Genomic DNA, 13,142 nt, shown 5'->3' on the forward strand with positions numbered 1-13,142 from the left:
CCAAAAAAACTAATAATACAAAACTGAAGCTATTTATTTAGCTCAGGACTTCGTAAGTAAGCAATATGATCTACCTTGGGTCTCCTGTCTCATCCTGGCTCATTCGGACATCTGAGCTCAGCTCCCAGATGAGCTGGAGAATCCCTGGTCCATGTGGCATTTATCTTCACTGAGCTTGCATGGACTTTTTCACGTGGCAGCTGGCAGTAGTATTCCAAAGTAGTTGAACTTGGAGAATTAAAGACTATGAGGCCTCTTAAACTTTAGATTCAAAACTGGCACAACGACACTTCTGGCATGTTCTATGGTCTAAGTTACATGGACAGTTCACATTTAAAGAGTAGATTCCATTTTAAACAGGAAAAATCAGAACTACCTGGACGGTGGAGAGGTAGGGTCATATGTGCCATTAATCATTCCTTCCCAAGGGATTGGTCAGCAAATTAAGGAAACTTCTGAAGGTCTTAGAATAGTGCCCATCATGCAAGTAATGGGCACAATAAGCAAAAGCAGCTATTATCCTTTTTAAAGTTGCCTGCCAAAGTTTCATAGTAGGAGGAAATACGAGTTTACTCTTGAGAGACAGATGAGGTTTATGTGGGTGGAGAACCAAGATCTCTCATAAAAAGGCAAGATTAGCTCAGCTCCTGTCACATACAAGTGGGCATATCCAGAGACCAGCTAACAGCAAGCTGCCCAGGGAGCTCGAACTGCATCCTAGGAACCTGAAATGCTCGGAGGTCAAGGCCAAGAAGTTGGAGTTGACCACACAGCAATAATAAACCATTTGCTTTTGATTGTTAACCAATAGAACAATTTCTTGTCTTTTATTGTTATTTCAAGTTTGCTCTTTAATAAGCTTGATGCTGATAACTATGCGATATCTCTGGTCACATCTATCCAAGATTCAAAACAAAACAAAACAAAAAACTAAAATCTCTTTAATCGTATCTGGATTTTGCCAGTCTCTGACATAGAGAAAACTATGTGATGCTTTGTCACTCGGTTTCATTCCGTCTATAAAAGGAATGATCCCTTTATCTAACCATTCCACAATGACAGCAATCTTAAAGGTCAGCCCACATGTCAGTAACATTCACTAACTAAAAGAAATGCAGGGAGGCCAGGCTCTGATGTTTATACAATTCAGTGATGACTCACAAATCTGAATCAGAAAAGTCAAGAGTGAGGAAAATAAAGTTTCAGTGTGGCTACTCCTACATGTTAAGCCACAAAACACTTCTAGAATTGCACTAAAGATAATCTTCAATTCATCCAGTCCAGGAGAGGGTCAGGAGCACCTGGAGCCATTGATATCCCTGGATCTCTGCCACGTTTAAGGCTGACAAGACCGCTCGGTGCTAATGGCAGCTCTACTGGTCTGCTCGGTGGTGATAGCTTCAGAATCTTTCCACCATGCGTAGTTTAAATGCAGATTCACCGATGAATAATTTTGATAATTCTGTCAAAGTATGAGGATTACTTGAATTAGATGACTATATGATTGTGTATGTATACATATACATATATTTTTTTTCCTCAAAGATAATTCTGGCTTCCCTTCTGCCATGTGAAATCCATCCTGCTGAGTGCTCTTGACTAGTGTCGTCCTTCCTGCCATTTTAAAAACAATAGTGGCAGAGATGCAAGCTGCTGATAGTGCTCAGCAGGACAGATCAAACACACAGATGCAATTTCTGTACGTTGAACAGTGAAGTAGGATAAAAATCAAATACTTACAATCGCTTAGTAGCTAGCATCTGATTGCCGCAAATTGAATCTTTCATAACGGGATTTATAGTAAATAGTGTTGTAGCATTTGTGAGTTCTGCAATAATTTCAGCCGAAGCCAGTGCAAGATACTGGAGGTGTGAGATTTACATGATGTATAATGCTAGTTTATGCACAGATTGTGAAGGAATTGTTTTATTATCGATATTATTTTTTAATTGCTTACAAGATAATCGTAATTATAGTTTCTTTCCCTGAAATGTTAAGTGATACAACTTAACAAGTAGGGTTACTTATCAAGTAGGGTAACTTTAAAATGAAAAAGAAAACAGAGGAATTTACTTCATTTTTACATCTGTTTTAGAATTGCAAGCCTCCAACCCTACTCCATACCCTTCCCACCTACTTGTTAAATAAACATTAAAATTATGGTGATTGAAATTTTGGAAATATGGCTTTTGTATTGGTTAGGAGGAATAATCTAGTAATCTAGCAATTAGTGGCCAGTATATTCTATCAGCAAAAAAAGAAATTAAAAACTAAAATATTTTGAGGCCTACAAAATATACTTTAACTCTTTAATGATCAAAATGGAAAGACGACAGTAACTTAAGTGATCACTACTACAGTATTAACCTTTGGATTTAGTTGCAAATAATTGGAAGTTCAGAAAAGATCAACATGAAAAGCATAATGTAAAAATACCACTTTATATGTATGAGAATTTGGTGGCACTCCACATCCTTACTTGATAGCTTTAATTGCTAATGACCCAGAACCCCCCAAAAACATTATCTTACAGCCATGGTCTTGCTGTTCAAGACCCCATAAGGCAATTCAAAAAAGAAAAAGTAAAAATAAAAGTAAATAATAGGACCAGGACATTTGGATAACCTTTCTTCCTCCTGCTCTAAACAAAAACATGACAAAATGTTTTCTTTTACTACATATTGGGGCTTTTTTGTTACAAACATGAATATGCATGTCAACAGCATCTGAGTAAGGAAATCTTACTCTTTGATAATCTAAGACCTTAACAGAAAAGGGCCTTTGTGAGGGGGTAAATCCTTCAGCTGGATCCTTCCTTACTTACTTGAAAATAAGTATTCCATATGCATGTGATGCTTATTCTAGATGGGGAAGTCCCTGTTTCTGAACCTCAGAATTTTCAGCCCCCCCCCCTTTATGCAGGTGTCTTTCCATCTCTCATAAATCAAAGGGGAAGGTAAAAGGACAGCCTTTTGGGGGTACGTTGATGTGTGTTTCAAGAAGCTCACTAATCAAAGCACTGGTAAATTAGAATGAACCATAGTAACATATTAAATAGCAAACAAAACCTAATTTAACTCGTGTCCAGCTTTCTTCATGTTTGTTTTATTCAAGGGCATACCTTTCTTTTTCTGCTTTCTTTTCTCCCTTTCTTGGACACCTCCAAGCCCCAGTGACAACTGAAATGCAGGGCTATAAATGTAAGGGCATAATACATCATGAGATAAGTCTGGAGAACATGTCCTCTACCAAAATGCACATGAATCTCTGGCACAGCTAAAATCCCAGAAACACGCTGAGGTCCATTTCGCATGCTAAGCAGAGTCAAAATGTGAACACTCTGTGATTGCCCTTCTATTTCAGGTGGACTCCAAAGTTGAAAGGTTACATTTGTAAAATCGCAGCTGGGTTTCCAGGAACTTGATTCCAGCTCCTGTAAATCAAGGACTCACTCGTAATTGAAATACAAATCTGACAATCTGATAATCTTTCAACCTAAAAAATGTGATTTCTGAATTCTTCTCTGTTGATGAGCTGGCAGAGAACTCCAAAGGTGTTTGTTCGTTTGTTTCAACCAGGCAAAATGATAGATAAAATGTCTCTAAACAAGACCATGAAGCTTGAATAGTGCAAGGAAACAAATGTGAAGCCAAGGACTGTCCTCCTCCTTCTGCCTATCAGCTCTACCTCCCCCACCCCCAGTCTGCACACTTAAGCCCCAAAGGTAACCCCAAACCCCAAATACCAAGACAGGATAAAGTGGCATCTGAGCACACTTTGAGATCAGACAGTTTCTGCATCTCCTGGTGTGAGGGGGAAGGGGGGCGGAAGGGAAAGCAGCATACCAATGTAGTGAAATCTGGAAACAACAGCAGATATACAGACACAAAAAAAAGTTTGCATATTGCACAGAGCGCTTGAAGATCATAAATCTATGCATGAGAAAGATGTAGTGGAAATTTTGGGGGGGATTAGAGTTTATTTTTGTCATCTCTGTGAGACAGCTACTCATTCATCCAGATCACAGCTAAGAAAAAAGCTGGTCACAGAAATTAGCAGTTTCAGCTCAGCAGCGAAGTCGCCAGCCTGTGAAGGCAGAGAGAAATTGACTAATTAGCAATGCGCACTAAAACTTGACGGTTCTTTATAGAGAGAAGAGAAGAGAGGGAGAGAGAGGGAGAGGGAGGGAGGGGGGCTCGCTTTTTCCCCTTCTTTCTTCCAAAGATGTTTGAAATCGCAGTCATTTACGCTCGACAATTTTTACAATAGCCTTGAGCCATAATTTTGCGAGTCTCTCCAGCATCCATCCCCCTGTATGGTCTCTCTCTACTGGCCAAGCACGACCGTTTCTCTCCCCAACCGTGGATTTCCTATTACTCTCGTTACGACTCACTGAGCCCCAGGCCCAAGGATAATGATGTGTTGTTTCTTGGTAGCATAATTTGTCACACGTACATTTTTTCTTCTTCTTCTCTTGCAGAAAGCTCTGCTCCCTCTCTCTCTCCCTCTCTCTCTCTCCTCTCTCTCTCTCTCTCCTTCTCTCTTTCTCTCTTTTCTCCCTCTCCTACATTTTCTTGTTGTTGCTAATTCATGGTGATCAAATGATGTACGACAAAATAAATTGTAAAGAGTGATTGCCTGGAGTTGGGAACCAAAAGGTGCCCCCCCCCCAAGGAGAGAGCAAACCTTTTAAAAGGAAGGACAATTGATTTTTTGGGGGGAGCTTAAGTGAGCCTTGACTTTGCAGCTGGTTGACAGCAGGTAAGTTTCTGGCCTTGTTGTCTGCCTTGTGTGTATTTTTGTTGTCTTTTGGGTTGTTGGAGGGGGGAGGGAGTCTTTGAAAGGGGTGGGGGGCAGTTATGTGGCAAAGGTTGTAAAGAATAAAACTCCTATTGCAAGAAATAAGCAGACGGGGGGGGGGCAAAGGAGGAGAACAAGAAGGAAGGAGAATTGGAAGACGGGGGGGGGGGGGGGGGCGAGACAACGAAGCGGGAAGAGCGCGACAGAGGTATGACCAGGGCCACTTCCAGGGAGACTCGGATGTTTCCGGCAGCCCGAGCTTGGGGGGCGGGGATGGGGGTGCCGCCGGGGGAGGGAGCGCGAGGGAGGTTGGGTCCACCTGGCACGGGATGGTAAAGTGAGTGGAGAGGAGCCGGGTCCGGCGGAAATGGGAAGCCGGCGATCCAGGACCGGCGGCCAGCAGGGCAGAGTGAGCCGCAGAGGGAGGAAGGAAGGGGCAGGTCCGGCGGGATCCCTCGGAGCCGGGCGGCGGCTCCCCCGGGCGGGCCGGCGGGATGCGGGCGGAGGGTCCCTTTCCGCTGCGTCCTGGAAGGTGCAATCACAGGTTACGGACCGGGCGGGTAGACCTCGCCTGGCCTCCCCACCCCACCCTCCTCCTCCTCCTCCTCCTCCTCCTCCTCCTCCTCCTAGGCGCGGGCGGCTCAGACTTCGCAGAAGTAGTTCCAAGGCCGGGGGTGTGGGGTACCCGAGTGGGGGGCTGGGGAGCGGGGCCCAGGGACTCGGGGGGAGCTGCGGTGACCGCCCCGGGGCGGGGCGGCGAGCCGCTGACCCCCGCTGGGCGCTGCACCGGGATCGTCGGGCAGCCCCCTCCCCAGCACCTGCCTGCAAACTTGAACTTCTGGTAGTTCCCGGAGTTCAGCGACGGCGCCCGCGGCCGGCAGGGAGAACCGTGCACGCCAGTCCCTCCGGGCCTCGGCTCCGGCGCTGCACCCACCGAGCGGCCCCACTTCCCCCGGTCCTCGGGGCCGCCCCGCCGCACCCCGGGGAGACGGGGTCAGAACTCCGCGCGGGGCGCAGCGGGAGGCGAGGGTGGGGGACCCGGGGGTGACGGAGCGGGGTGGGAGGACTCTCCTGCCAGGTTTAAAGGCGTCTCTGGAAATTAGCAAAACTGAGTGGTGACGGGGAAGCCTGGAGTTTGCGAAGCAGGGAAGCGGGCAGCGGCGGGTGAGGGAAATGAGCTAGAATTGATAAGCACAGCTCCCGCCTCTGCCGGTCCGCCGCCGTCCTCACCGCGCTCCGCTGCACTTTCCCGGGAGAAGAAAGGGCTTTATCTCCAGCCTCAGACTGTTAGCCTAGGAGTTCTCGGGGCAGCGCGGATAACCCAAGGGGCTCCTGCTCTGGAGAGCCAAGAATCCCCCCACCCGCGTCCCCGTCTGGCCCTTTTTCCTACCAGTCCCCCCCCCCCAAAAAAAAGAAAGAAACCGGGCCAACTACAAAACGCACAGCTTCCAGCAAGAGTTGAGCCGGAACCGCCGTCGGTCGCCTCTGCGCTCTCCGGGCGCCCGCGTCCCCGACTCCCGGCCTTTCCCTTCCTCTGGCCCGGCATGGACAAGAGCTCACGAGGTGTCCTCGGCCTCAGCTGCAACTTGGCCGTCGTCGCTGCCGAAAGCCGAGCCGGGGCGGTTTTAGGAAAGTGAGGGACAAGTGTGTGGGAGGGAGAGAGCCGCAGACGGGCGCCCAGACCCCAGACCGTGGATGCTTTAGGGTCGGGGTCCCCAGAGCGCCGGGAGGGGGCCAAGCGGAGCCTTGATTGTTGTTCTTTGCCCTCCCCCTCCCTTCACACCCTTCCCCACACTGACCACACCCCACCCCTCCGCCACCTCGCTCCCCTTCCCATCCCCCAGCCCTGTCTGCCAGGTTGGAGGAGGGTTTAAAGCCAGGTGCGCCGAGTCTGCTCGCCATGTCCAGATCCGGGGACAGGACCTCCACCTTCGACCCCAGCCACAGCGACAACCTGCTGCACGGCCTCAACCTGCTGTGGAGGAAGCAGCTGTTTTGCGACGTGACCCTGACGGCTCAGGGCCAGCAGTTCCACTGCCACAAGGCCGTGCTGGCCTCCTGCTCGCAGTACTTCCGATCGCTCTTCTCCAGCCACCCCCCTCTCGGGGGAGGGGTCGGCGGCCAGGACGGCCTGGGGGCCCCCAAGGACCAACAGCAGCCCACATCGCAGCCGCAGTCCACCCAGCAGCCACCGCCGCCGCCGCAGGAGGAGCCCGGGACTCCCTCCTCCTCCCCCGACGACAAGCTGCTGACCAGTCCCAGGGCCATCAACAACCTGGTGCTGCAGGGCTGCTCGTCCATCGGGCTGCGCCTGGTGCTGGAGTACCTCTACACGGCCAACGTGACCCTCTCCCTGGACACGGTGGAGGAGGTGCTGTCGGTCAGCAAGATCCTGCACATCCCCCAGGTTACCAAGCTCTGTGTGCAGTTCCTCAACGACCAGATCTCTGTGCAGAACTACAAGCAGGTGTGCAAGATAGCCGCGCTGCACGGCCTGGAGGAGACCAAGAAGCTGGCCAACAAGTACCTGGTGGAGGATGTGCTGCTCCTCAACTTCGAGGAGATGCGCGCCCTGCTGGACTCGCTGCCGCCCCCGGTGGAGTCGGAGCTGGCGCTCTTCCAGATGTCCGTGCTGTGGCTGGAGCACGACCGGGAGACCCGCATGCAGTACGCGCCCGACCTCATGAAGCGCCTCCGCTTCGCGCTCATCCCGGCCCCAGAGCTGGTGGAGCGGGTCCAGTCGGTGGATTTCATGCGCACAGACCCTGTTTGCCAGAAGCTGCTGCTGGACGCCATGAACTACCACCTGATGCCCTTCAGGCAGCACTGCAGGCAGAGCCTGGCCAGCAGGTAAGAGACAACAAAGAGGAGGGCGGGGTGGGGGGTAGACCGAGAGGCCAGAGGGAGGGGGAGGGGGCAGAGAGGAGCAGGGAGAAGGTTGGGCTGGGGAGGAGGCTCCCACAGGCTGGAAACAAATACAAACAATTCAGAGGACATGGAGAAAAGTTGATTTCAGAGTGCCTGAAAGGTCAGTAGGGAACTGGTCTAACGGCATCCTTGAGTGCGAATGAGCCCGGCTTCTTCACCCGCCCAGAGCTGAGGGCTCAGACTGAAATTGACAGGCAGGTGGGGCCAAAGGCCAGAGACCTGAGAAGTGCAGCTTTGGAAGCCTTTCTGTCCTACCCCTGCTTCCCAGTCTCGCGGTGGGCTTGCTTCAAGAAAAGGATTCTGTAATAAGACTCTATCCTTCCTCTTTCCTGCCTTGGGCCAGTAGAAGTGCCCAGGGGATGCTGGCAGAGACGAGCTTTCATACTCCAGCACACACTCCAGTTGCGTTTGTTGTGTGTTTGTTTTGTTTTGTTGTCCTGATTGAGGCCGGCTCCCTTTGGAGGTTGGAACTCCAGGACTGCAATTGGAAATGCTGGCTTGCTGTGGCCACACAAACTTTTCCATCTTGCAGAAAACCTTTCCTTCTTACTTTTTAAGGGACAGTAGAGCAAAAGATCTCAGGGTGGTGGGTGAATCTTCCCATTCATTTCCATGTCAAAGAGGTGTGTAGTTGAAAATTAGGAGTGGGGAATCTCCTTCCTAGTGGACTGGAGCTTGTCTCCAAGTCACAAAGGACTTAAGAGTTGTTGATGCTGGTGTTGCTATTTAGGATATGTGGCTAATAGAATTTCATGTCAAAAAGGGGAAGGATGCCTTTTTAAAATGCTACTGTGATGAGAAGACTGTAAGAATTGACAGTCATGTTTTATAGGCTCCAATTTTTAAATTCTTTTTAATGAGCCCTAGCAAAAGGTTTCTTTCTCTTTTTAGAAAAAAGAAACAGTATCCTCTCAGTTTCTCATGATAAAAGCACCATGATTCCAGATGTTAGGCTACTCCAGCCACAACCATCCAAGTGGTACATTAGGAAAGTGGATGATTTCAAATTTGTCATGGCATGTTTTCAGGCAGGCTAGTGCCTAAATCTACTTTGTGCAGTCTTAAAAGGTATTAAATGGAAAAGTCAAAGTTTTTTTCATGGTATTTACACAGACTTGGGTAACTGAAGTTTTGCAGAATGGAAGATACTATCTATGGCTGAGGAAGCATGATGTCAGCAGGAGGGATAAGGAACTTGAACTTATAAGAAACCCCACAAGTTGATTTTTCTAATATCTGTGAGAGAGAACTAATGTCTTGTGGTGTCAGAAGATGACAGTAAGATGCTAGCAGGATTTAGAATCCCAGATCCACTTGAATTTGAACCCCCAACACAGGAGTCCAACTTGAAAACAAGGCATGAAAACTGTGTTCATTTTTTAAGTTTCTCAGACTACCCAAAGATCAAAATGACAAGCTCCGTGTGGTGGGCTGTCATTAGCCGTCAGTGGGCTTTGGTGATTAACATTCTGTTATTTTAATTTTTATCATTTTTAAAGCACCTACAAATATACAACATTTAGCGTCTATCATACATCTATCATCCAAGGATTCAGACTACAGTTACAATCTTGAACAGACAGGTTTTGTGTATTTTTTTAATGTAAATTCAGAAACCCAGAGAGATAATGAAATTAAGACGACTTCTCCTAGAATAATTTGGGCAGATGAGCTTTATAAATATAACACAATAATTTCTGGAGCCCTCAATCTGCTTTTATCTGGGTGTCCCAGGATTCAGTGTGAGAAAGTAGACTTTCAAAATACAAAATCTATTTCCTGCCTTCCTCTGGATTCAGCACACCAGCTGGGGCCCACTGGCTCTGTCTGGTGGATGGCTGAGATACCAGGCTCCCTGGCTCCATGAGACACCTTCCAGCTTCACTGGCCCACATCATTTGAAGAATATGTAGTGGAATCTGACCACTAAATGCTTACAAGTGTCATGGATGCTGCAGGAATCTGATACTTCTGTGGTAGGAAGAAAACTGCATTCTCCTTTAAAAGAAGAAAATACAGAAAATAAAATAGTTCATGTGAACCTATTGTTAATTTCAAAATTAATATAATTTAGATTTTGTTACATTATTAGCAACTGTAACATTTCAAATCTTAAGGGCTAATCAAATTATTCTACTTTTAATTCACAGGGAGAATGCAAAACTAACCATCCAGATCTTAACTTTAATGTAGAAAAAAATACAGCAAGTTGTAAATCAATAGTATTAAATGAATCCATTTATTATAGCATCAGCATAATATAAAAATGTTTTCTCAGCTTTACATAAGTTTAACAGGAAAATAAATGTAGTAACCTATTGTTTTTGAGATTATATCACTTTTGCTGAAGATGAATGAATGAACATTATGTTTATTACTTTTTACATGCTTGTAGTTAAAGTCTGAATATGAAAGCATTCCTCAAATTCAGAGAGGGAGATTGGAAACTAAAATTGACCAGTCTGTTGGAGTCAGTACAAATATAAGCAAAGAACTTCAAAGAATCTACTTGTTTAAAACTATATATTATCTATGGAGAGTAAAACTATTGGTACAATAATGATGAATTAAATATGATTTTGAAGATTATTAAGTCACTTTAGAGTTTTATTTTCTGGGAAAATAAAGCATCCCAAATATAAAATCTTTATGGAAATATTTCAATCAATTGAAATCTTGCTCTAGCTACTTAATGTCTACTCATATTCATATTTTGTTTTAACAAAATTAGGACAATAAATAAAATAAGAAACTTGTCACTTTGTACTCAGATACATACATAAGCAATTAAACGTTGCAAGACTTGACAGTGTTTAAAGAGTCTCAGTTACAAGGAATAAGTTTTATTGATCAATTAATTACACAGCACAGTGGTAATAGTTAGCAATAATGTATCCCAAAATCAGCAAAGGGTTAGATTTTAAACATTCTCACCACAAAAGATAAAAACTGATGTGTAGGTGAGGTGACTAATATATTGATTATCTTGATTTAATCATTCTATAATGTACATGTATAGCAAAATATTTTACTGTACCCAATATGTCCATTTATATCTAGGTAGATAGACAGACAGACAAATTCACCTATAAATTAATTTTTTTAACTTTTAAAAAGGATTACAGAACTTTGGTAGGTAAAATTAAAATATTTCAAAGTTGTTTCTTGATTATTTTATTTTTATTATAACAAGCATAAAACTCACACTATGAAGAGGAAATATGTTAATTTTTTTAAAGTTTCTATAAAACTCAATATTGAAATCTTCTAAAGCATAAAATTGTAATTTATAAGGTAATTTGATATGTAATGCTTAATATATTAAAAAGTAATTAATGAGATCTGTAGGATAAACTATAGTCTTAGAACATAGAGTTGCAAGTTAGTAACTTACTGTATAAGACGTAGTAATCTAATTTAGTTTAAGTAGCATAAAAAGTTTCTTTAATATCTATAAGTAAATTTCAATGCATAATTTAATAATTGATCCAACTACCTCAAATTGTAGAGAAATAATTAACATCTTTTTTTTACATTTTTCACTGTACATCATACCTAATGTGGCAGTTTAAATGCTTACTAAAAGTTCAATGAATTAAAATCATGAAATAGGAAAGATTAAGTGATGCACTTCACCAAAACATTATTAAATCTATGTTAGTAGTGTACAAAGCAAAAATCCATTGAACTTTCTACAGGAAAACACCTGTAGCAGAAAAACATTCATGAAAATGATCTTTTTAAACATTTAAACACCAGCTATTCAGTTCTCCATAGAATTCTATTCCAAAATGTAGTTTAAGGAAATCACATTTTGCAAATAACAAGCTCCTATATGAAAATTTCATTTTCTAGAAAAACATATTGTATTTTAAATTTTTACATAAATTAATGTTAAAATCCATTTATAATCAGGTGTACTCATCTATTTGCTAAAATGTTTTGTGATGATTAAGGAGCCATCAGATTTCTTAATGCTTTCCTTTCTTTGGTGCTTAGAATGTCTCTTTAAATGTAGGACAATATTTTTGTATTGATTGTCTTCCTAAGAACTGAATAATAACCTTAACAAAGCAAACTAATTTTGTATCCATGCATTCTCTTGTTACTTCCCTTTACATCAATTTGATACCCTCAGATTATATGTTGTTAGGTAGTTAGACTTTGTATCAGAAATTACTCAACCATTCAGAATACAACTTGTTTATTATCTGAAACAGGATCATTGATTACAAAATTATATCATAGGTATGGGAGCCAAATAACTATATCTTACAATCAAAAGGCAATTAGTGTAGATATTAATGCAGTTTATTGGCATAGACAACTTACTGACTTAAGCGAACATTTTTAAATCTTATTTCATAGTTGTGTTTTTTTTCAATTTATGAACACATTGGGGCTTACTCCTTAACTTAGCTAATTTTTAAATATCTGAGTTTTGTTAAAAACCACTGTAAAAAATGTGTTACCTTATTTACAACAATTATTATATACCAGATGATATTCTTAAGCACTTTAAGACATTTTTTTTTAAATTTTCATAACTGCCCTAAGGAATAACCTTTTTCAAATGAAACAAAATAACAGATGCACAGAGAAGTTAAGCACTGTGCCCATGATTACTTGGCTGAGCCCAAGTAGCCAGGCACTGAGTGTGTTCTTACACACAGTGCTGCTTTTACTGTGACTCCATCTTTGCTAGGCTACATGGTGATTGACCTTAGTGTTACACGTGGACTTCGTTTTTGGGAAAAAAGTTGTGAGGGTCAAATAACAATGGATCTGACTTTAAAGGAATTCAAGAACATGTGCTGTTCTAGGGCTTACCAATTTTTTTTTCTATAAAATGACAAGTAGTGATTTATTTAGCATTGTGGTTAAAAGGTCTCAGATGAAACTATTCCACTCTACTTCAGGTGTAAAAACACCCACAGCCAGTGTGTTGAGAAATAAGCGTAAGTGTGATATAATCAACCCTCATTTAAGGGACTGAGATTGCATATACCTTTACATATGCCATGAAAATTAGTCTTCTTTTGATGACTTTCCACCATCCAAAGACTATTCTTGGTTTTCAAGCTGTTGTGAAAACAGGTGAATTGGGCAGGATTTATTTGGTGGGTCATGGTTTGCCAACCCATTCTGGGAATGTGGGTTTAGCAATAAAACAGACAAAAACTTTGACCTCATTCTGTAGAAAAAACTTCATTTCATTTTTTTCCTTTCATTTGAATACAATTCAAGTAAAATGATCTTACCATGCCAAATTAAAATTTCAAATTTGTACAATAACAGTTAAGAATTTTAGTAGTGATCCCAGGAAGCTTAACAGTAATTAATAAAACAATGAATAAATTGCTCCATTTTTCAATATGCTAAATCAAGAACTGCCTAATATAGAATGGCCACTA

At 43.3% G+C, this 13,142-nt stretch overlaps 2 protein-coding genes across 2 annotated transcripts in view; one reads left to right on the top strand and one right to left on the bottom strand.

Moving 5' to 3' along the window:
• Positions 1 to 791: 791 nt before the first annotated feature.
• LOC106028558 (collagen alpha-1(I) chain-like) lies at positions 792 to 6,346 on the bottom strand. The gene is made up of 5 exons (XM_063232029.1): positions 6,191 to 6,346; positions 5,623 to 5,978; positions 5,120 to 5,325; positions 3,122 to 4,086; positions 792 to 1,462 (listed from the first exon to the last, which is right to left on the bottom strand). Exons 1-4 carry the CDS (start codon positions 6,344 to 6,346, stop codon positions 4,067 to 4,069), a joined length of 738 nt encoding a protein of 245 aa, XP_063088099.1. The 3' UTR covers positions 792 to 1,462; positions 3,122 to 4,066.
• Positions 6,347 to 6,700: 354 nt separating this feature from the next.
• Positions 6,701 to 13,142, top strand: part of Klhl14 (kelch like family member 14) — a 99,977-nt gene continuing 93,535 nt past the window's right edge. Inside the window, exon 1 of the mRNA XM_003474097.5 lies at positions 6,701 to 7,650. Coding sequence (XP_003474145.1) covers positions 6,701 to 7,650 — 950 coding nt within the window. The remainder of the gene's footprint in view (positions 7,651 to 13,142) is intronic.

The sequence above is a fragment of the Cavia porcellus genome, unplaced genomic scaffold (assembly GCF_034190915.1).
Source record: "Cavia porcellus strain 051 isolate PalLab524CR breed Dunkin Hartley unplaced genomic scaffold, mCavPor4.1 scaffold_20, whole genome shotgun sequence".
Lineage (NCBI taxonomy): Eukaryota > Metazoa > Chordata > Mammalia > Rodentia > Caviidae > Cavia > Cavia porcellus.